Source organism: Myzus persicae, unplaced genomic scaffold, assembly GCF_001856785.1.
Source record: "Myzus persicae strain clone G006 unplaced genomic scaffold, MPER_G0061.0, whole genome shotgun sequence".
NCBI classification, from domain to species: Eukaryota; Metazoa; Arthropoda; class Insecta; order Hemiptera; family Aphididae; genus Myzus; species Myzus persicae.
The window spans coordinates 546867-568400 of NW_019103911.1; the positions used below are offsets into that span (position 1 = coordinate 546867).

Genomic DNA, 21534 nt, shown 5'->3' on the forward strand with positions numbered 1-21534 from the left:
CGACCCCTGCCCCATATGCTGTTGCTGTACTGCTGTAGTAATAGTATAATAAAATTGATTGTTCAATTAAATTACTTTCACGATTTCAATCATAAAAGATTTATGAAGTATATAATATAATATACATCCGCATATGTATGAATTATAAATGCTTAATAGTATAATTATGAGCTATATAAAATATATAACGATTCGTTGTTAAATATATTACTTATATTTTTGGGAAAAAGTAAAAAAAAAAATGAATACCTAATTCCTATTTCATGTGACATGGGTTAATCTAGCAACTTAGGTATACGACAACATTTTTAATCAAAATCCGCTTCTGAAAACGTCCAAAAAAGAGTGCGTTTATAAATGTTTTGATAACAACCAATTTATATTAAAGTGTATTATTATATGTTAAAATAAAAAAATAATAATTATACTATAATATATTGTAATATAATACTTGTAAAATATTTAATACCTATCTAGAATATAAACTACGCTGAAATATCTGTAGATATTAATAAATATGAGGCATTCATTACATGGTTTGCTCTGAATTCTGAAAATATAAATCTTGTTCCGTATTTTTCTTTTAAATAACATTTCTTTCAAATACTATCCCTCGAGAAGTCGAGAATATTTTCCTGTAAATAAGTGTCCTATCCCATCCAGTCCTGAACTAATATTTCTATGCTTTACTTTCTTGATTAATACTTCAGATTAATATGGATATGGATCTACGTGTATAATATACTTAAAAATCCCGATTTATACAGTCCTGATCGATATTTTCCTAATTTATATTTTATGCCGTTCCTGAAAAATACGGTTCCGCGTCATTATTTTCCTTAGTTAATACTGCTCAGAAAAATATCATTCCAAAAATATATTATAAATCCTTGAAAACACTATCTTTTTATATATTATTATATCATTCTCTTGATATACCATCTTATAAAAATAACAATTCCAAATTATTTTTTCCTGTTTCATATTTTCCCGATTTATAAAGCTACCACATAAATCATAATAATTGTTATCACTTGTTGTCTTGTTGTACATTGATTGATAACACTCATCACTAAACAGGTAATTTCTTATCTATATGTCTGTGGTCACATTGTCATTTGTCTAAATTGTCACAACTCCCAACACTACAACTACTGAACTACAGTATTTATGTCTATGAGTCCCAAACTCACTAACACCTGAACGTTTTATTTCAAATTTTGTTCAATCATTATTATTTTAAAACCGCTAGTAAATAATTATTCAACTATCGAATTGTGGAGTGCAGTAGCAGTGTGGATTACAAACTATACAATTTGTATTACAATGGACGTTAACAAGTAAACCAAAACTCAAAGAACCTAAATGTAGTTTACCGAAACCATTTAAAATGTCAAACATTTTATGTCCCTATACACCTCTCACGTCATCCAGTATTTTATTATTGGAATCCCAGTATCCCACAACACATTTATTAATTGTTTTTAATTTTACTGACTGTAAATATTGTCTTAATTATTTATTTTTAATATATAAATACCTACATATTTCATTGAATATCTAAATTTATTCTTAATAAAATAGTTTATTTAATTCCTTATTATTTTGTTATTTCAATAGGGTTTTTTTAGGTTCACAACACAAACTGATCAGTGAAAGCAACTTAAAATGTAACATAGATGATGTCAACCAACTAATATCCATCAAAAAACATATATTAGAACAACCACGTATTGAAAAATGGTACATTTAAACAAAATTTAAATATAGTGGGTAAAGTGTCAGTTATCTCTACTTGTTGAGAACAAGGGGGTGTAAATAGTCAAGCAATTATTAAAAATAAGTATATCATACGAATCTTAAATACCTATCTATGTAAATAGTAAATGTTAATCTTATATATCTTTCTTGTTCTAGTTGTATCATGTTCAAAAATGTTTTTTTTTTTAAGTTCTATAGAATTACATAACATTTTTCCGTTGGTAATATTTAACAAGGATCTATTTTTTTTTTAATATTTTAATTTTTGTCTTAAAATTTGAATTTTTCACAATATTGAAAAATTTGTTAACAATATTTACAATTATAACATTATTTTTAATGAATGAATATTAATTATTTATGATAATCCATATACATAATATATTTTACATACAAAGCGGAGGAGCTAAATCCCATTTTCAGGCTCCATGCATGAATACTAATAAACCTTATACATTATTTTATGTAGAATTTAATTGGTGTAAAAAATGATCTATCCCTATTGTTGTGTTAATATTTATTATTTCATATTGTTGTATAGTGCATCACTAGCTGAAGCTGAGTGGAATGACAATTTGAAATTAGCAAAACTAACAAAAGTTACAAAAAATCTTACCAAAAATTTTTCTCATTCTTTGAATAAGTCATTGTATTTATACCCAGAAGAATGTTTGTGTTTGCTAGAAATGGTAATTATTTATTTAATGTTTATTAATTAAAGTACTCATTATTTCAATCAAATGATAAATTAGCAGTGGAAAAACATTATAATTATTCTACTCTTCAGTCTTCACAAACTTAAGGAGTTTATGTTTAAAATAGATACACTTTTTAAATTTGATTTGTGCTTAACTCATTTGATCAAAATATTTTACTCGACTTACGTGAACAATTCTGTTAATCATTATAATATTTTAAATGTATAAATTTAAATTAAATTCACTTATTTATCAGTATATTATATTCTTCTCAAAAAATTTCTATTAAAATTTAGCATAATTTTTATCAGATTTTTAAATAATAGTATTATAATAATACTTATTCTATACTTTCGTTTTTGAATGAACAATCAATTTGGTTTGATAATTTATGAATGGTATGAAACATTTTCTAAATATATTCTATCCACTTTAAAGTGGAACCTTGTTGGCGACCAGTTTTTGTCAGATAACAATCTTTTGTCACTCCCACTGAGTCGACAATCTACATACTTTACGTTTAATAAATCCATGCCGTTTCACATGAGTCAGCTGTAAAGGTTCCTTCTAAATATGAATCAAGTTTAGGTACTGTAGTAATTTGTTATTAAATTTAAATTAGTAAATATCTCAATGTTAACAATAATACAAAATATTGCTGTATGTTAAATTTTTTTTTCAGAAATGTTTGTTACTTAAATGGAATGGAAAAAAACTGTCGATTAAAAATGCATTTTCTTTATTATTGGCTGCAGGAAGTGGTTGTACATTTGAACAATGTAGAACCTATGGTTATTTGGTTAAGTTAGGATTTCGGGTCTTTAAACATGACAACAAGTTAAAAAATAATACATATGATTCCAAAGATATATTAAAACTTCCAGACGTGTCAACTAAAAGAAAAAAAAAGAATACAAATTATAGATCCATACAGACTGAAAATTATCCTAAAGTTATCAAAAAAATACTTTCTCCTAAACTCAAAACTCATAGTGAGATAATATTTACTCCACAATCACACTATCTGCCACAAAACGTACAACCGTTTTATGATGTTTATTCATATAATCTAGCTGTAATTTCTGGCAGTACTAAAATAGTTGATTTTAAGAATTTTGAAGAAAAAACCGGTTTAGAAAATTTGAAAAAAGAAAGCATAGTGTACGAATTACAGCCTATTGGAATAAATCCTGAATACGAACAAAATATTCCCCAAACTATAATGTCCAATGAAAAAAATATTTATGAGCCTAGAGGTAAAAAATTGAAATTAGCAGTAAGTGAAAAAGATCATTCAGTTAAAACTTTGAATATGACAACTTCAACTTCAATGAATGATACAAATTTGAGCGCATTTAGTAGTATAAAAAATTTGACCACGATTCAAGACCGTGAAGATTCAAAAACTAACAAAATTATGGAAATTAATTCTTCAGTCAGCTTGAGTACTGGAAATAACTTTTCTGTATCTAATAACAAAATTAGTTTTACTGATAAATTGCTTGTTGGTAAAAACGATGAAAATAATCAAAATATTAATGATGAATTAGCAACACAAAATGTAAATTTGAGCAGAGATAAAAAAAATGAATCTAACAGCAAACTACTAGAATCTACACTATCTGATGCTATTCCCGAAGAAGAACTGCTGAACATGCATTTAAACGTACCAAGTAATACTATTTAATTATTAAATTAATAATATTCTCTTGATATTTTTAGGAAGTGTTAGAATGTTAAAAAGCAAATTGCCATTCAGCAGAGTTAACTTTGTGTGCTTAAATATTACTGTAAATTGACCTACCATTAAATTTAAATGTAAGAATATTATCTGTTATCTAGTCAGTTTTTTTATGTTTTGTTTTTTAAGAAATTCATAATTATGTCAATTATTACAATTTAAATATGCCCTTAAGAGGACGCCACACCCGCGTGTGCTGTCTCCGTCTTACAAATGTACAACATAGCAAAAACTGTTTAACGCGGGACAACTTTTCTCGCACCATATTTGTTGTAGAATTACCAAATTTTCACAACACGTAAAGAAGAACTTTATCTGTGCAACAGCGTGCTATTTTTTTTAATTACACTTTCCAATCATTTTTTATAAGCAAATGAAAAAAACAAAAAAACAAAATGTTTAGAAGCAAATAACTTTTATTGTATTTATTTTATCTGAAATATAGGCACACAGTTGCATAGATAATTTTCTACTCGATATGCTCAGAAATTTTGGAGCCACTACTACAAACATGGAAAGATAAAAGTTGTCCCGCGCAAAACAGTTTTTGCTATGTTGTACCTATGTAAGACGGAGACAACACATGCGGGTGTGGCGTCCTTTTAACTGAAAATAACAAAAATGACCAAAGAAAGAACACAGATACTATTCTTACCTTTAAATTAAATAATAGGTAAATTTACTGTAATACTTAAATCAGCAATACAATATGAATTCTGCTGAACTCAAATTTGCTATATTGTATTTTTATGAAACAAATTCAGCACATGCAGGCATTATTAATTATCGCATAAGCAACTAACAAAGAAAATTGTTAATGTTTAAATATCACAATCCTTATTACTATCTATCTATCCTTACTTTACTACTTTTTGAGTGTTTTATATTGTTTTAAAAATATGTCTTGTCTTTCAATTTAGGTCACATTAGGCAGAAATTATTGGCGATAAAACCATTAACTCATCATAAAGAGTCAACAAAAAGTACCAATAATAAGCACTATGTACATTATGATGTTTACTATCCAGATAACGATGTTCCAAAAACATTAAGACCTGCACCAGACTTTAGAGTTATTGTTTTCGAGTATGATATTACATTATTTCCTAATAAAATGTTGTGTTTACAATGATTTTATTTTAATAATGATTACATTCGCATAATTTTATTTTAGAGATGATTTGGAACACTTTCCAAATATTTACGACATCAATATTTCAAATCCTAATGACAATATACCTACATTGTGGGCCATTGTAAATTCAAGTTCAGTTTCATTTTTCAGTGTGGATAGTATAATTCTACCGAAAACTGTAGACTGGGATAAAAAAGGTGATTGATTTGAATACAATTGTTTCATAATTTTTCTTATTATATTATTAACATTTTTATGTTTATCATAGATAATGTTATTTTGTACTCATAAATTGTGTAGTTGTACCATTTTTGATATAAATGAGTTAGTAATTTAAGTACCAAGGCTGTGTTTCGATACTTTACATTTCTTATTATTTATTTTGTTAGGGTATTTAAAACTAATAAATATTTTTTTATATAGGTAATATATAATAATATATGGTATAAAATTATTTTTTATTTATTCTTTTCTAATATTTGTTACATCCTACATACATTAAAAATATAATATCACAATTTTAAATTAGCAACAAAAAGTCTGAAAATACAAAATATTCTATTGCATTTTCATTTGTAATTTTATAATATATTATACAGCCATACAGGTATATATATGTACATCCATATCCATTTATATGTTTGATAACTATTCCTTATATTAACCTACAGTTTACAAATATTACAGTTCCACATACAAATTTAAAATTATGATCAATATAAACGTAACTTCAAAAGTTAATAAAAACAAATATAAACCTTTTTGGCTTTTGAAGATATTTAAAATAATTTTTAAAAAAATAGCCAATACAAAGTACAAACATTGATTACTCTAAAGCAATAATAATAATAATAATTTAAAATAAGTAATGTTTTCTGAAACAATGACCTATGCAATTAAAAAAAAAAAAAATTATAATATTTTTTCTTAGATATTTTTAACTTACTTTATATTGATCATTATTTTGAATAATAACTGATAAGTATGAGGAATAGCAGTGAAATATAATATGTTAATATTGTATAAGGAAATGAATTACATTTTTAAATTGTTTAAATAAATATTAATTATAGGCACATACTTACGTATCTAATATATTGTAAAATTAATTATTAATATAATTATATATTTCGATTTAATAGAATATCTTATATTTTCAGACTTTTTGTCTGATAGTAAAAATATGTTCAGACTTTTTACAAAAGGGTCAAAAATGAGTCTGGACTTTTTGATTGATTACTAGATATCATTGATTTTATAATATACTTTAAAATTTAAATATAGTATGTATAGAATTCATTCTAAAATAAATGATAGGACAAACTCCCATACCTGGATAGTGATTTAGATAATGACAATTATGATTTATGACCTATATTGTGACAACTTCAAACCATGTGAGACATGTAAAAACTGTTTCATATGCTGTTATAATGTAAATATTATGTCATATTATGAGTATAAGCTATTGCTTATCAACTTAAACTGACACTACCTTTAAGGCTGTAACACTAGGAAATTAGAAAAAATCATCTTCAAAATTCAAATATTTAAAAAAATTATTGCATAAAGCAATGACCAATGAATATTTACAACCTTTTATGTTGATAAATATGATAATATAGCAATTAAACATAACATGTCATAATATTGGATAATGACATTACTATAAATTCAATTGACAAAGAATCTAGTTATCTAATTTATTAATGTACATTTTAATATTCATAGTTTCATCCTTTGTTTTAATTCTTAACTATTATTTCTATATATTTGTATTATTATTATAATTGTACATATTTGATATTTCATTATTTATTATACGCATATATTTTTTTGCAAAAGATTTAGGTCACCTTTTGTTAAATTGTCATACATTTATTTGTTTGTAGAACATGAATTGAAAGCAAAGTAATTTAAACGTTGTATTATTATAGACATTTTTTTATTTTAAATGACTAGGTACTAGGAAAACAAATTTTCAGATTGGTAGCCTAGATACATTTTTTTCCCGGCCTGAAATTCCTTACCCCTGGCACCTACATTAATTATTTATTGTGACCAATATCAGTTATTTGTAAAATAACCTACAATAAAGTTTACTAAATTAAGGTCTGTAAATTTAAATGTGTTATGTCTTCTGTGTATAATATACAACATAGACGTATCGAGGGGGTTTCATGGGTCTGGACTCCCCCCCCAATTTTTCTGTACTTCCATATTAAATTACGATCGTTAGAATTTAAATCAAAATAAAATAAAATACTTTCAGAATTCTCGTATTGGCTTTGCATTGTAATTTGAAATATATATATGTTACCGTTGATATGAGTAATTCAGTCATTATATATAATGCCTAGGTATTTTATAAAATTGAATAGAATTACCAAAATGACCAGGCGAATTATATAATACACATATTCCCTAGTTGTTATATATAATGCCCAATCATATTAAGGTCATAATATTATGTTATAGGTTAAATTAGAAATATCCACAGATATTAATGAAGATAACCGATTAGTACGGTTAACAACGTATACATGTAAAGTATTCAGTGTACAACTACAGTAAACTATTCAATTCTATTCAATTAATATCATTATTTAATAATATATAATAAAATATTAATAATAATACAATATTTCATAATGGAATGGTTTTATGCAGAATTAAATGTACAAAAGGCAAATATACTGTCATGAAATTATCTCAACTATTTTAATACCTTGCCTAAAGTTATGTAGGTACTCTATAAAATGTCTAGGAAATATATATATTGCTTAGGCATTTTATACTAAAATTATTTTTTAAAGTAATTTGCCTAAAATCAATCGGTATTTTATAAAATACCTAGGCATTATAAGTAAAAACTGAATTACACATATTACTGGTAACATATATATCACCAGGCGGCAGGCAGCAATGTCTTTCATAGTTTCATGTGATATTAATCATTCATGAGTATTGAGTACGCGACAACACAAGTTTTGTCATTTAAAATATAACTACATACAAACATATTTGTTGTTATTTTAATTGTAATCGGCTTTGTTTGTATTATCTAATTGTCACGAAGTGAGGAGCATTAGATAAGTTTTTCAAACCACCGTTAAAAAATCCAAGGTTAGTCCATGACTCGAAACTTTTACATTTAACGGGACTTGCTTTTCTATCAGTACATTAGGGAAGTGTTAATCTCAACAGATGAAATATTGGCCAATTTTTTAACTTACACTATTAATTATGTGTTAAAAATATAATTTAGGGTTATTAGATATTAAACATTGAAGAAAACGTCATGGTGGGTAGGAACTATCGTAAAAAACCCACTTGCGAGCAGTCATAAAGATAATGTTCTTGATTTCTTACCGTGCACGGACTAAGATAGAATTTAGAAATATAGAATGAACAGGAAACGATTCGTTTCAAGCGAACTACCTGGCGGGTGACAGCTGGGAGCCGGGGGGGATTGATCAATCCACCTTGATTCTTACCCTAATAATGATCGAATCACTCTAATTTTTAAAAGTGTTCTGGTTTGATACTCACTTATAAGATGGAGACGAAAATGCGTGTGTAACGCCCTCTTAAAATTTAAATAATGTTTAAAAGAGATCAAATCTTTTCCAAGTAAAGTAAAATATAAATTATTAAATTACAATGAACAGGATAAGAATATAAGATATTATTAAGTTTATAAGGTGTCTTGGAAAAAAGATTAGGAATTGTTCGAATAAAAAACCGTTAGCGGGAAAATAAATATCCACGGAATATGGAGTAGAATCATATTTATTGTTTACTCCATGATTACAACTTACTGTTAAGCGCACATATTTTATAAGCTGCCGAACTGCCGCGGCACATACAATTACTGTAGAGACCCGAGACCGTAATACCGCACTACCGCCGAAGAATAAGATGATAACGAATTTCATATTTTTAAATTAGTATATTTTATATTTTATTTTTATTTATTATTATTAAGACTTGAACTCTTGTATAGTTTTATATATATTTTGTGGTTTAAACTTTTATTATCGAGTTCCAAGACGTTAAGCTATTAGTTTTTATTCCTGTGCACCTACAGAAACACTGAAAATGAGTAAAACAATAGTTTATGACACTTTGGTAAGTAGGACTTATATAACTTACTACGTACTCAATATTCGTATATTATCCTGCCTGTTATTTTTGTAACATATCTCAACTGTGAGAACATTATTAAAATTGTTTGTTTTAAACCAAAATCGTTTACTTTATAGGTTCCTATTTTTTATTCTTTTTACCTATTTTTCTATTTATATATTTTCAGTCTATTCCCGATCCATCATTTATTGATGATGAAGTAAGGATGTTTGGTTCATGGTTTGGAATGAGTAATATTTGTATATTCCCAACCAAAATGTGTGGACCATCCGACAATCAACACCCATCCGGTGATGATAAAACTGAAAGGAACATTTTACATATGAAACATAAGACAATGCTATTTGATCCTAAAGTAAGACAGCTAGTAAATGAGTCAAGCGGCGTATTCCAAGAATTACAAGCCAATGTGGATGACCCAACCAAGTCCACTGATGCTTTGTACTATAGTAGAAAATACAGGTGATTTGATCGAATTCTACTAATTTGTTAAATACTGCTTTTAATTTAGCTTAATCTTTATAAATTATTTATTGTCACCAATAATATATTTTATGTTACCAATTGAACATAAAAAAAATGGGTACTGCATACATTTAGTTAATAAAATAAATAATCACGCTATACTATTCATTTTAAGTCTACATGATACAAATATAAATGTTGCTATTTAAATAAGATAATTTATTTAGATAATTCAATTGTCTTTTTATTATCACGTGTACTTACTAGTTGTTTTAACTAATTGGATTTCTAGAACATTTAATTGAGAACTAATTTATTAATACTTAACTTACAGCATAATTTGTGATTTATTTAAAATATAAATTATAGGGCAATCTTGTCAACTTGTATCTTAGCAATTGACCGAAACAACTTGGACAAATCAAATGAGACATATAACCAATACAAAATGTTGCTGCACAATCTTCAACTCATATGGCATTTGTGTGAAGTACTTTACCTTGTGACTGTTCCTGGTAATATATTTGCATTTTATTTTTCAATTTTTAATATTTGGTACCTTAATTGTTTTAGTTTTACATTTACATACACACTTCTATCTACTTATTACTATTATTGTAAAATCATGTATTGTATATATTGTATAAATATTGTTAATTTGTTTGTTTTTTGTTATTTAGGTGATACTATTTTGAACAATCTTTTAGATTGGATTAAGATTCATTATGAAAATGCTGAAAACCAAGCATCAGTGATTACAGAGAATAAAATTGCTTACTTAACTGATGAACATGTAGAAGAGAAATTTACTTTTTATTGGGATACTGTTATTGAACTAGTATTACAAGGAAACATTGACATGGCCAGAATGTTATTGTCCAACCACTCACAAAGTGACACTGAACCATTTCTTCATGCAATAAAAATATTTAAATCTATGCCTACCTATAGTGTAAGTTTTATATTTTTTACTTTATATATATAATCACATTTAATAAATTCTGGATTCTTTATATTATTTACAATTAAAAATAAATATTTTCGAGTTATGGACAATAAATTTAATTTAGTTGTATAGTGATGGCAGGAATAAATATTTATTTGTTTTTATAATTATATATTTGAAACTTGGTTATTTTACCAGACACCATTTTTTGAGTTATTTGTTTTTTTTCTTTAAAATAATCGTGATGTCAGAAATTGGTAGGGCTTGGTTTTGATGTTATGGCTTAATGGGTTTTGCTATTCTATGATTTGTATGTATTAGCTCAACGCTATATGACGCTTTTAATTGTCTTTATGCTATACTAAGCTATAATAACTATTTTTGTAATTATTTTCGGGTAGAAAAAATTCTACATATGTCTCGTAACCTTACCAATTACAGTATCTTAGCATTGTAAACAGTGGCTTGGGGCTCCTTAAGCTTGCCGGATCCAGTCGCCAATATTCCAAAAAAAAGGTGTTTGGTAAAGTAACAAAATACCATATATTTTAATGTAAAATAATAATGTATTTAAATACTTAATATATAATAAACCATTTTCCAAAGAATATTTTTTAGAAAAATGATATATATAATATTTTCACATGCATTTTATTTAAAAACTTAAAAATATGTGGTTAGGTATTATAATTATAGATATCTTTAATAATAATAATTACTGAATAAATTTGGGTAGCAATTTTAACACCTACTGATTAGATAAAATAATAATATTCTTAATTCTTAAGAGGACGCCATAGGTGTTGTCTCCACCATACTAAAGCATAAAATATTAAGATATAAGTCCAGCAGTTCCAATTTTGTGTTTTTAGATTAAATATTAATATTTTTACTTATTATAAAATTTGAAGGTAAGATTATTTGGTCAATCAACTCTAATGTTTAAACTAACAACACAAAATTGGAATTGCTGGACCGGGATGCATATTTTGATATATTATGTGTTAGTATGTTAGAAACAACATAAACGGGTACAGCATCCTTTTAAACTCAAGCATTTTAATTGTAAGTCAACGCTATTACAACACTTTAGTCCATTACAACTATATTAATTAGGGATGGGCCGATACCACTTATTACTGATATTCCGATATATGCTGCCGATATAAAACCGATACCCGATAATATATGGAAATGTTAAAACAACATTTTTGACAAAAAAAACATGAGCCGATACCATCAGCCGATATATAATAAAACTGATACCCGATAAGTTATAACACCAATAATATTACCCAGAAAAGTGAAAACATTGATTATTATAAAATAATCTATAGTATTTGATTATTGATAACCTAACCTGTGCATTTGTGAATTATGATACTATCAATACTATGCTGATCGATAGGTTTTTTTTTTTTGTATCAGTTGAAATATCGGTTTTGAAAAAAAACCGATATCACTGATATCGGCCAATATCTAGTATCGGTTCTAGTATCGGCCCATCCCTAATATTAATAATCAAACATTAATTTTTAGGTATATGGTGGTCTGCCAATAGCAGAATATACATCAAGATTCAAGGGCTGGCAATCAAGTGCAAAATCCAAATTAGAATGTGGTATATTCTTATCCGATTCAAATCTCAACAATGTTATGAAGGTATTTAGTTCTATATTATTTATATTAATATGTTTGTTTTAATGGTTTGCCATTAAAATTAATTTTCAGATTATCTGTGGAGACCCAGATTCTACTAGTTTGATCCGCAAGCACTGTTCCACATGGTTTCAATTTCTAGTAGCTCAACTTATATATACAGATCCAACTGTAAAGAAACATAGTTTAAGCTTATATGCTCATCGTAGTGTTGCTAAATATTATGAAGAATCAGAGTATAATCATATGGATACACTTGCTTTAGATTTGTTTGACGGAGATCTAGAAGGGGTATGAATTTAAATTACTCCTTTTACTAGAATAATCAATAATAATTTCAGGCACTAATCATAGAATCTAATCAAATATCTAACATTTTGAGTAATTTTGATACTTTTTATAGTCATGCTAGGCTGCTAGGGTGAATATGTGGGGCACATCTATATTACTCTAATATGAAGTAAAAAACAGAACATGTTATATTAATGACTAGAGTTTAAATTTTGTAGGCATTTGCTTTTTTCTCTATCTATCTAATATAAAGCAATTTCCACTGTATAAATTTGGTGAATTCTGTATGTAAAAGAAATTATTACATACACAATGTTTAACTTTGCTTTTTTGGCTCAAAATTGTTTTTTAATAACTTTTTTACATAAAGTGCATATTTGAATTATCTGAAAGGTCAATATTTATTTTTGTATCGTAATGTTTTGAGTCAAAACTTAATACCATAACTATCAAATTACAAAATATTTTTTAATTTATTAGATTCTGAGCGGAGCAATGAATGTATTGGTATAACAATCATGTATTGTCATTTATTTTTTCTTGTCTGTTTTATATTTTCGGGTAGACAATTTACATAATTCAAGAATGGTTTCTGGTACTATATTTTCTGTACTTTTCTTAGTAATTAGGAAAAACAAGAATTTTTACCAAAAAAATTAGAATTTTGAAAAGACTATCAAATATATTTTTGATGTTTGGTTTTCTTTTAGGCACTAATAGTGTTGTTATATTTTAAATTCAGCCAAAAATGTTGAGTTAAATTACAATATTAAGACATTTGAAAAAACAAAACAAAAATACTTTTTATATTCATACAATATAATTAATTTCTAAAATTTTGAACTCATTTTAATCTTTAATTATTTTCTTTTAATTTCAGTTCGTTAAAAAATTGAAATCCTATCCTGATTCTGGATGGTCATCAACTCATTTGACTAATTTGTTACATCTGTGTGATAAAATTGAACCAGAGTTTGATATGTCCGAAGTAGTGTAAGATGAAAAATAACTCAATATCAAAAAAATAAAAATAATATACAAGTCTTACATTTTCAGAGAAAATACAAATCCAAACGAACAGTATCTCCTTGATTATGGAACATTTCTCATGACCCATCACTCATTGTGGCAAGCTGGTATCACTTACTTAGATAACTGCTCGGGTGTGGGTAAAGGACATCTATCAATGTTGTTGTCAAAGTTAGGAATAATATCAGATTTGAGATTGTCAAAAATTTTACATTATGCCACGGCCAGGCGCTTACATAATGTTGGTGCGTACATTTAAGAAGAAAACTATTTTACTTAGTTTAAAAGTATTGCTAATTAATAAAATACACAAAAAACTAAAATTATTGTTATTATTAGTTTCTAGTGTTTGTAAAGTGAGAGGAATGCTAAGCCTACAAAAGTCAAGAATTGGTGAAGCTCTGTGTTGGGCAATAAGAGGGCAAGACAGCGCTTTTGCCACTTATTTAGGTGATCTATTTTTGAAAGAGTATGTTAAAAGTGGATCCTTTGCTTGCCCAGATATACTGGATAATTTAGGATCGATTGTTGTCACTTGTGATCGTTTTATGTTCATTGGTAAGTACTAAATTGTATTACTATTTATATCTTCTAATTCTATTATATATATTTTTTCTAGTATCTTATCTTAGTATTTTTATTTTATCTTAAACAGAGTAAATTCCAATTTACGAGTCATGAAATAAAAAATCGGTTATTTAATTATTCATTAAAATGAATAATAAACAACATATCAATGTATCGTTAAAAATCTCCTATATTGAAAAAAATTAAAATTAACATTCTTGCATAAAAAACAAAAATAAATATTATAACTACTATTAAAATGAAACTGCTTCAAAATAGTCATGTTAAAAAACAAAACATTGAACATAAAAATTACCACGCTCAAGATGAGCAACCGCTCGCGCTCCGATTTCCTTTGAGCATAGCCAGGAGACCGACAGTCAGTGGCTCGTGCTGAGCATGGATCGCGATCATGTTTGAGCGGTTTGAATCTGCTCACTTTACCATCCACACTCAAATTCATTGTAAACAATTTAATGTGAGCATATTTGCTCACCCTGAATACTCTCAGGTGTTGACGCGCCTTAAACTCCTTCATATGAGGTATGGGAGGGTTTTTGAACATTGCATCTGAATGAAATAAACTTTAAAATATGGTTTCTAATAATTGAAAAATAGCAATTTTCATACTGTAGAACATACCTGAATTAATATTGATTGGATCATAGAAACTATTACCTTATATTCTACAACTACTTATTTGAAATCTATTTATATTAAATATTTTTTGTTTGTCTTATTTATCAATATTTATATATTTTGTTTTAGGAAAGTATATACAATTTCTTAAACTCGCTATAGGTAATAAACTCAACGAGGCTGCATTATTGTACATAGAACTTTTAAGATCTAATATTTGTCCAAAATAGTAAGGATTTTTTTTACATTACACAATATTTACTTTAAATTAATATTCAGCTGTCTTAATTACCAAGTACGGTTTTAGTTTTAGACTAACATTATTGATGGACGTTCTAATGTTCATTGACAACAGTACTGAGTGTTACTTTAATATTGCTGACATGTCTCTCATAACAATGCGCTTGGATGATGCCATTATGGAAAGTAACGAAGATGATGAATCCACGGATAAGTTTTTACTAAGCCAAGTGTTTAATATTCGTCAAGGTATTGTTAAGCTTGTGTCTATTAGTTTAATAACAAAAAAAATGATTGTGTAAATTTTGTATTAAGATTTGTATGTAAGTATTTATTATGTTTTAATGAAAATATTGATTTTTTGTTCATAAAAATACATAAGAAATGCAAAAATAAACCAGTTTTGTTTATTTAATTATCAAAATACATAAAATGCATTAATGTTTTCATTTCAATACATAATTGTATTCAGTCATATTGAAAGGAAAATTAACACTAATGATGAGTATTATTAAATTAATCATTATTAATATATATGTATGCTTAGAATATAATATTTAATATTTTGTCATACATGATTTATTACTAAATACAGACATCCTCTAATGATTAAGCACACACAGAAAAGTAATTGTAGTACTTAAAAGTGTTCACAATTTTTAAACCAATAATTTCTCAAAAGGTGTGATACTCAAATTAACTAGTAAGGCCAGGTTAACATGCAAGGTTTAATTAAAAATATTCAACTTATTTTATGTAGTGCTCAAATAATATCTGCAATAATACAAATTTGATGTGATCAAATTTTAAATAAATACTAACAAGAAAAGTACTTAAATCACAATATGGCAGAACACACATAGTCAATTAGCATACTCACATACCATGATTACTTACAACAGCTATACATATGCAAAGTATTAACAATATTACTTTTTTGTCTCTGTCTTACACATGTACGACATGGCAAATTTTCATTTCTATATTAAAGTGATGTCTTAATCCACAAATTATTAATTTAATCATTAATACACATAAGAATTTAATGATATTATTATTTTTAAGTAAGTTATGACCTTTTTGAAACAGTACATTTTAAAATGATCAGAACTTACTTTAAAATAATACTACCAAAAAAATCCTACTTGGGGACAGTCTTACCTTTACATTTTATAATAAGGAAATTCACTCTAATATCAATACTAACAGAACACTATTGAAACTAGTAAACAAAAATGTGCTATGTCGTATGAAGTTATGCATGGAAGATAACACATACATGTGCAACATCTAAGTCTAAGTTTTCTGTGTTAAATCATAATTGACTTTATTCTGATAAAACTAATTGAAAAACTTAGTCATACATTTTGTAAAGTAACATACATTTATTTAGTTTTTAATTCTAATGTTTATGTACAAAGAAATATGCCTATACTAATGTATAACATATTCTTTTAATAATATTAGGTGTAGGGACAATCATTTATTTATGTACAATGGCTTTGTGTCGATTAAGTGAACTTAATTGAGGATATGTCTTATTACATAATCTGCATTTGTATGGCCTTTCACCAGTATGATTTCTTCTATGAACTGCCAGAACAGTACAATTTATATAAGACTTGGGACAAAAGTCGCACTTAAACGGTTTTTCGACTAGATGAGTTAATTGATGTCTGTTCAAAGCTCGTGGATTTTTAAATGATTTGTCACACAATTTGCATGCATACTGCCTCAGCTTAGATTCTTCATGTGTAGTCTGGTGAACCTTGAGTTCTTTGGGGTCACTGTAGAATTTATTACAAATATCACATGTATGATTTGTTTTTTTATGCCTTTTTAGAGATACATTTGCCGGATACGTTTTTCCGCATAATTCACACACAAATGGTCTAGCACCTGTGTGTTGATTTAAGTGATTAGTATAGTTATGACGAGAAATAAAACTCTTTTTACATATGTTACACACATATGGTTTTAAGTCTTTATGAATTTTTTCATGTTCATATAAATAAGTACTTTGTGAGAATTTCTTATTACAAACTTTACATCTATATATTTTAATACTTTCTAAATGTGTTTTCAAATGATCTTTGACACCAGTTTTACTAGCAAACTTTTTGTGGCACTTGTCGCATTCAAAACTTTTATTATCATAATGTGTTTTCTTGTGTCTTTTCCATTCAGTCAATTGAGTAAACTGATCTCCGCAAATATCACATTTATATGGCTTTTCTCCTTTATGTACTCTCTTATGGCACTTAAAATCAAAAAACGTGCTACAACTTACATCACAGAGAGTACACTTGTATGGTTTTAAACCACTATGTCTTTTTAAATGTTGTACAAGGGATTTATGAATTGAAAATGACTTTCCACATTCAATACATTTGTATGGTTTGTATCCGGAATGACGATCCTGATGTTTCTTCAAAGAATTCAACGATTCAAATTCTTTACCACATATGTAGCATTTATGTTTTTCAAAGTCATGAGACAACATATGGATTTTGAGATAAGTTAAATTGAGAAACTTTTTTGAACACAAAAAACATTCAAATCTCTTGATATTTTGATGCGAAAATCTGTGGGCTTCTAAATTAAATCTGGCGTGAAAACGTTTATCACAAACATTACATTGGTATGGTCTCTCACCTTTATGTAACCGTTGATGAGCAGCTAAGTGATATGAATGTATATATGTTTTTAGACAAACATCACATTTGTATGGTCTGTTTTTTTCTTTATTACTTGGAGCACTTGGATATTTTCCAAAGCTCTTGAGTGTATAAAATCCATTGTAACATTCATCACATTCAAAATATATTGGTGTACCTGATTGGATGCTAACAGGATATTTACAAGAAATCTGATTACCAATGTACTTGCAACAGTTGGTACATTGATCTATATGAGGTTTAAGGTGTTCTATAATACTTGGACGATCATGAAAAAATGTACTACATTTAGCGCATTTATACTCTTCATCATTTTTATATTCTTTTTGATCAACTGAACTTACAGTGTATGATTCATCCAAACTAACATAATATTCACTATTTCCTGGAGCACAAGAATTAACTGCGTTTCCAATAGATAAATATGAATCAACACAATTTTTTGAATTGATGTCACAAGCTTTGGTTGATAAATTATTTTCAATATTGAGTTGTTCAATTTCTACTGAAAACTCTAGCATTATTTTGTTGATTGTTCTCTTTTGAATTGGAACACTGCCTTCAGAATGACTTGTCTTTAATCCGTCCAGCATAATAATGTTATTACTAAAAAAAAAAATTGATAGTAAAAAATGAAAAAACTAAAATTATCATTGTGCATACCTACCATAAATTACTATTACATTCACCAACATCATTACACCCTTGTTGAATAAATTGATTTTCAAGCAATTTTATATTATTATCTATATGAGATATCAAATGGTTTTTAAGATCATTCAATTCAAGGAACTGCTCATCGCAAGTAGTACATTTAAATTTCTTGATATTTGCATGAAGTGATTTGTGAACTTCTAAATTGTATTTGTCATGAAAACATTTATCACATATAATACACTGGTATTCATTTTCACCATTATGCATCTGTTCTTCAACAGTGACATGATGATTACTAACATTTTCTATTGGATGGACTCCATAATTTGGCATTTCTATTTCCATTTCGGTTTTAAATACATAACCGTTAATTACCGTCACATCTTTTTCAATTTTAATTATTTGATCATTCTTGTTTATACATTTTGTTTCTCTATCAAGAATACTGGAAACAAAATAATTTTAATAAGTAAATTATATGACTGATTAATAATAAATATTAACAATAAATTTGGATACCAAAAATTAATGTTGTCATTTTTATAATCGTCATTATTGTATCCAAAATCAATTAATTCTTCTTGTGTGCATTCATTGTTATCTTCCACCTCTTTTTTAATACAGACATCATATTTTACTAATTTTTGATCGTAATCAGTCTGAATTAAAATATTCTTGTTTTGTATATCTGTATGTTTCTCCATTATAATTTGATACTGAAACATACATAAAAATACTATATACATAGGTACCTTTTTTGTAACATTTAAAATAAAACTTCTTATCATAATATATCTTAATTTTGATGAGGAGTAAAGATTTTGTGGTTCTATAAGTGAACCAACTTTAACAAATACCCCGTCTCTAGTTTCTACCAAATGTCCAATTAAAGAAAAAAATTGGATAAGTGAGAATTTGAAATGTGGAAACGTAAAGATTAAGTATCATATAAATGTGCAGCTGTCAAAAAAAAAAATTCTTGCTTTGGCATAACCTAATACCTCATGGACTTAATGATGATTTAATAAAATCTGTGGTTGATAAAATGTTGGTGTCTTAGAATTACCTAAGTAATTTATATATATATATATATTTCTATAAACTATAAAACTTTTAGTATAAATTACTCGATGTCCGTGTTGTTTTTAGTACAATTTCAGCATTCGATAGCAGTTCAAATCCACATTTTAGGTAAACGAATGAGTGAAATAGTGAAAATCTTATACTAACAGATGGAGGCTACGATGCATGCCAGACCGGAGGGGTACGAGCCTACAAATCATAAAATATCAGAATAAACATAGCAAGTATTACGGTTGCGGAGCAGCTGCTGTTCAACTGTTGTTCCAATAGTAAAAAAAAATACAATACTAATAAAAAAAATATACAATTTAATATATATCCACAGATATCTGATATACTATACTAGATAGCCGCTTTGCCATTATCAAGTGAAATGATACCAAGTGGTATTATTTGTAAACAAACCTTATCATTATAAATATTAAATAGGTACAAAAATTCAAATTAAATTATAATTATAAGTCGTTTTGATTTTAAATCTCAATGCATATTGCATTTAATATTTATGCTACAGCCTATAATTCATACTAATATTTAGTAAACAGTACCTTACTACCGCAGCTTTCTTTTTAATAGTTAAAATACTTGTGATTATTTTCATACGATCAACCGAGTTCCTTGAAGTAAAACTTTACTATTTATTTTTTTAATAATGTTTGATTAAAAAATATACGTATAATTTACGCTGTTTGTATAATATACCAGTGGTCATTTTTTTGTATTGTTCCTACCATGATTCCTGTTCTTACATTTTTTTTGTATTCAATATTTTTAAATCATAACTAAAATTAAGTAAAACGAAACCTAACACCATACATATATTATATATAATTACACAATAGTATTAATGATGAATAAAGTAAAGACAATTTACGTGCAATACAAATGATTAAAATTAACCTTTCATGATTTATAAAGATTTTGAAATTATATGAAAATTATACACGAACAAGGCATTTCATGTAATGAATAATCATCAGAATTTACACAAACAAACGTACAGTCGTACAATCATATACCAAAATCAAGATAACTTCTCCACATAGTGTTATGCTATTCGTAAAGCCTAGATAGTAGATATTAGAATTTACGAGGGTGGTCAACTGAGTAGATAGCTGCCATTTTTCGTCCAAACTATTCCCGCCTTTTTTTTACAATATAACTTTAATTTTCCATTAAACATGCGTGTTGTAAATTATTTACATAATTACATAATATACTATTAAAAATATAAAAACAAATCAAAAATATTATTAGCTTTAGAACAATACATTTATATTAAATTACAACAAGCCGACATTCAATAATACAGTTTCAAAAAATGAATAAATAAATAATATTGTTCTATATTTTACTATGTGATATACTATACGTCATTACGTCTATACTCAATATGAATTAACTAGAATAGGTATTATTATTTTTAAGGAAAATGGCGCCCATGATCAGTGATAACAGCCAACCAGTAGAAATCGTTCTGTTTGACTACTCTCTTATGATCTACTGATCTAGGCCATAGACCTATAAACTAATAGATTACGCGTAGAAAGAGAAATCGTCAGCCAGCATCACGATTTAAGATATTATGGAATATGGTTGCCCAACGACAAGGTTTATAAATTAATGAGATTATACTAGTATAATCTATAAACATTGGCCCAAAGACTCATTAGAAAAATGTTATCATTCGGCATACGATTTGAATTAAAAAGTCACGTGATCAACAACAATTTTTAAAATAGTCCGCAAAAAGCCCTAATACCCTAATATTGTTCTATGCTAATACCGAGATCAAG

At 26.9% G+C, this 21534-nt stretch overlaps 3 protein-coding genes across 6 annotated transcripts; 2 read left to right on the plus strand and 1 right to left on the minus strand.

The window, feature by feature from the left end:
• The first annotated feature begins 1078 nt into the window (after positions 1–1078).
• On the plus strand, positions 1079–5540 carry LOC111036200. The gene is made up of 6 exons (XM_022318135.1): positions 1079–1340; positions 1621–1743; positions 2303–2450; positions 3142–4132; positions 5121–5286; positions 5375–5540. The coding sequence occupies exons 1-6, from the start codon at positions 1327–1329 to the stop codon at positions 5538–5540; spliced, it is 1608 nt and encodes a 535-aa protein (XP_022173827.1). The 5' UTR covers positions 1079–1326.
• Positions 5420–15706, plus strand: LOC111036199 (nuclear pore complex protein Nup85). Of its 2 annotated transcripts, none has more exons than XM_022318134.1 (11): positions 5420–5532; positions 9651–9946; positions 10319–10464; positions 10630–10901; positions 12435–12557; positions 12627–12845; positions 13726–13838; positions 13902–14119; positions 14214–14432; positions 15210–15309; positions 15388–15706. In XM_022318134.1, exons 2-11 carry the CDS (start codon positions 9690–9692, stop codon positions 15620–15622), a joined length of 1902 nt encoding a protein of 633 aa, XP_022173826.1. In that variant the 5' UTR covers positions 5420–5532; positions 9651–9689; the 3' UTR covers positions 15623–15706. The 2 variants fall into 2 exon arrangements, with proteins under 2 accessions (XP_022173826.1, XP_022173825.1); XM_022318133.1 differs by lacking the exon at positions 5420–5532 and adding an exon at positions 8248–9466.
• Positions 15707–15858: 152 nt separating this feature from the next.
• Positions 15859–20109, minus strand: LOC111036201 (zinc finger protein 345-like). 3 transcript variants are annotated; one of them, XM_022318140.1, is made up of 4 exons: positions 19970–20109; positions 19175–19371; positions 18666–19100; positions 15859–18604 (listed from the first exon to the last, which is right to left on the minus strand). In XM_022318140.1, the coding sequence occupies exons 2-4, from the start codon at positions 19357–19359 to the stop codon at positions 16804–16806; spliced, it is 2421 nt and encodes an 806-aa protein (XP_022173832.1). In that variant the 5' UTR covers positions 19360–19371; positions 19970–20109; the 3' UTR covers positions 15859–16803. The 3 variants fall into 3 exon arrangements, with proteins under 3 accessions (XP_022173832.1, XP_022173831.1, XP_022173830.1); XM_022318139.1 differs by having other exon boundaries at positions 19886–20109; XM_022318138.1 differs by having other exon boundaries at positions 19783–20109.
• Positions 20110–21534: the final 1425 nt, after the last annotated feature.

What these genes read in the sequence shown, in the direction of transcription:
- LOC111036200 (XM_022318135.1), top strand. An exon ending in CAACCACGTATTGAAAAATG is followed by an intron (nt 1,744 to 2,302) that starts GTACATTTAAAC and finishes ATTGTTGTATAG; the next exon opens with TGCATCACTAGCTGAAGCTG. An exon ending in GTTTGTGTTTGCTAGAAATG is followed by an intron (nt 2,451 to 3,141) that starts GTAATTATTTAT and finishes TTTTTTTTTCAG; the next exon opens with AAATGTTTGTTACTTAAATG.
- LOC111036199 (XM_022318133.1), top strand. Translation starts at nt 9,437, where the DNA reads ATGAGTAAAACAATAGTTTATGACACTTTG. An exon ending in CAATAGTTTATGACACTTTG is followed by an intron (nt 9,467 to 9,650) that starts GTAAGTAGGACT and finishes ATATATTTTCAG; the next exon opens with TCTATTCCCGATCCATCATT. An exon ending in TTACCTTGTGACTGTTCCTG is followed by an intron (nt 10,465 to 10,629) that starts GTAATATATTTG and finishes TTTGTTATTTAG; the next exon opens with GTGATACTATTTTGAACAAT.
- LOC111036201 (XM_022318140.1), bottom strand. Translation starts at nt 19,359, where the DNA reads ATGGAGAAACATACAGATATACAAAACAAGAATATTTTAATTCAGACT. An exon ending in AATGACAACATTAATTTTTG is followed by an intron (nt 19,101 to 19,174) that starts GTATCCAAATTT and finishes TTTTGTTTCCAG; the next exon opens with TATTCTTGATAGAGAAACAA. An exon ending in GAATGTAATAGTAATTTATG is followed by an intron (nt 18,605 to 18,665) that starts GTAGGTATGCAC and finishes TTTTTTTTTTAG; the next exon opens with TAATAACATTATTATGCTGG.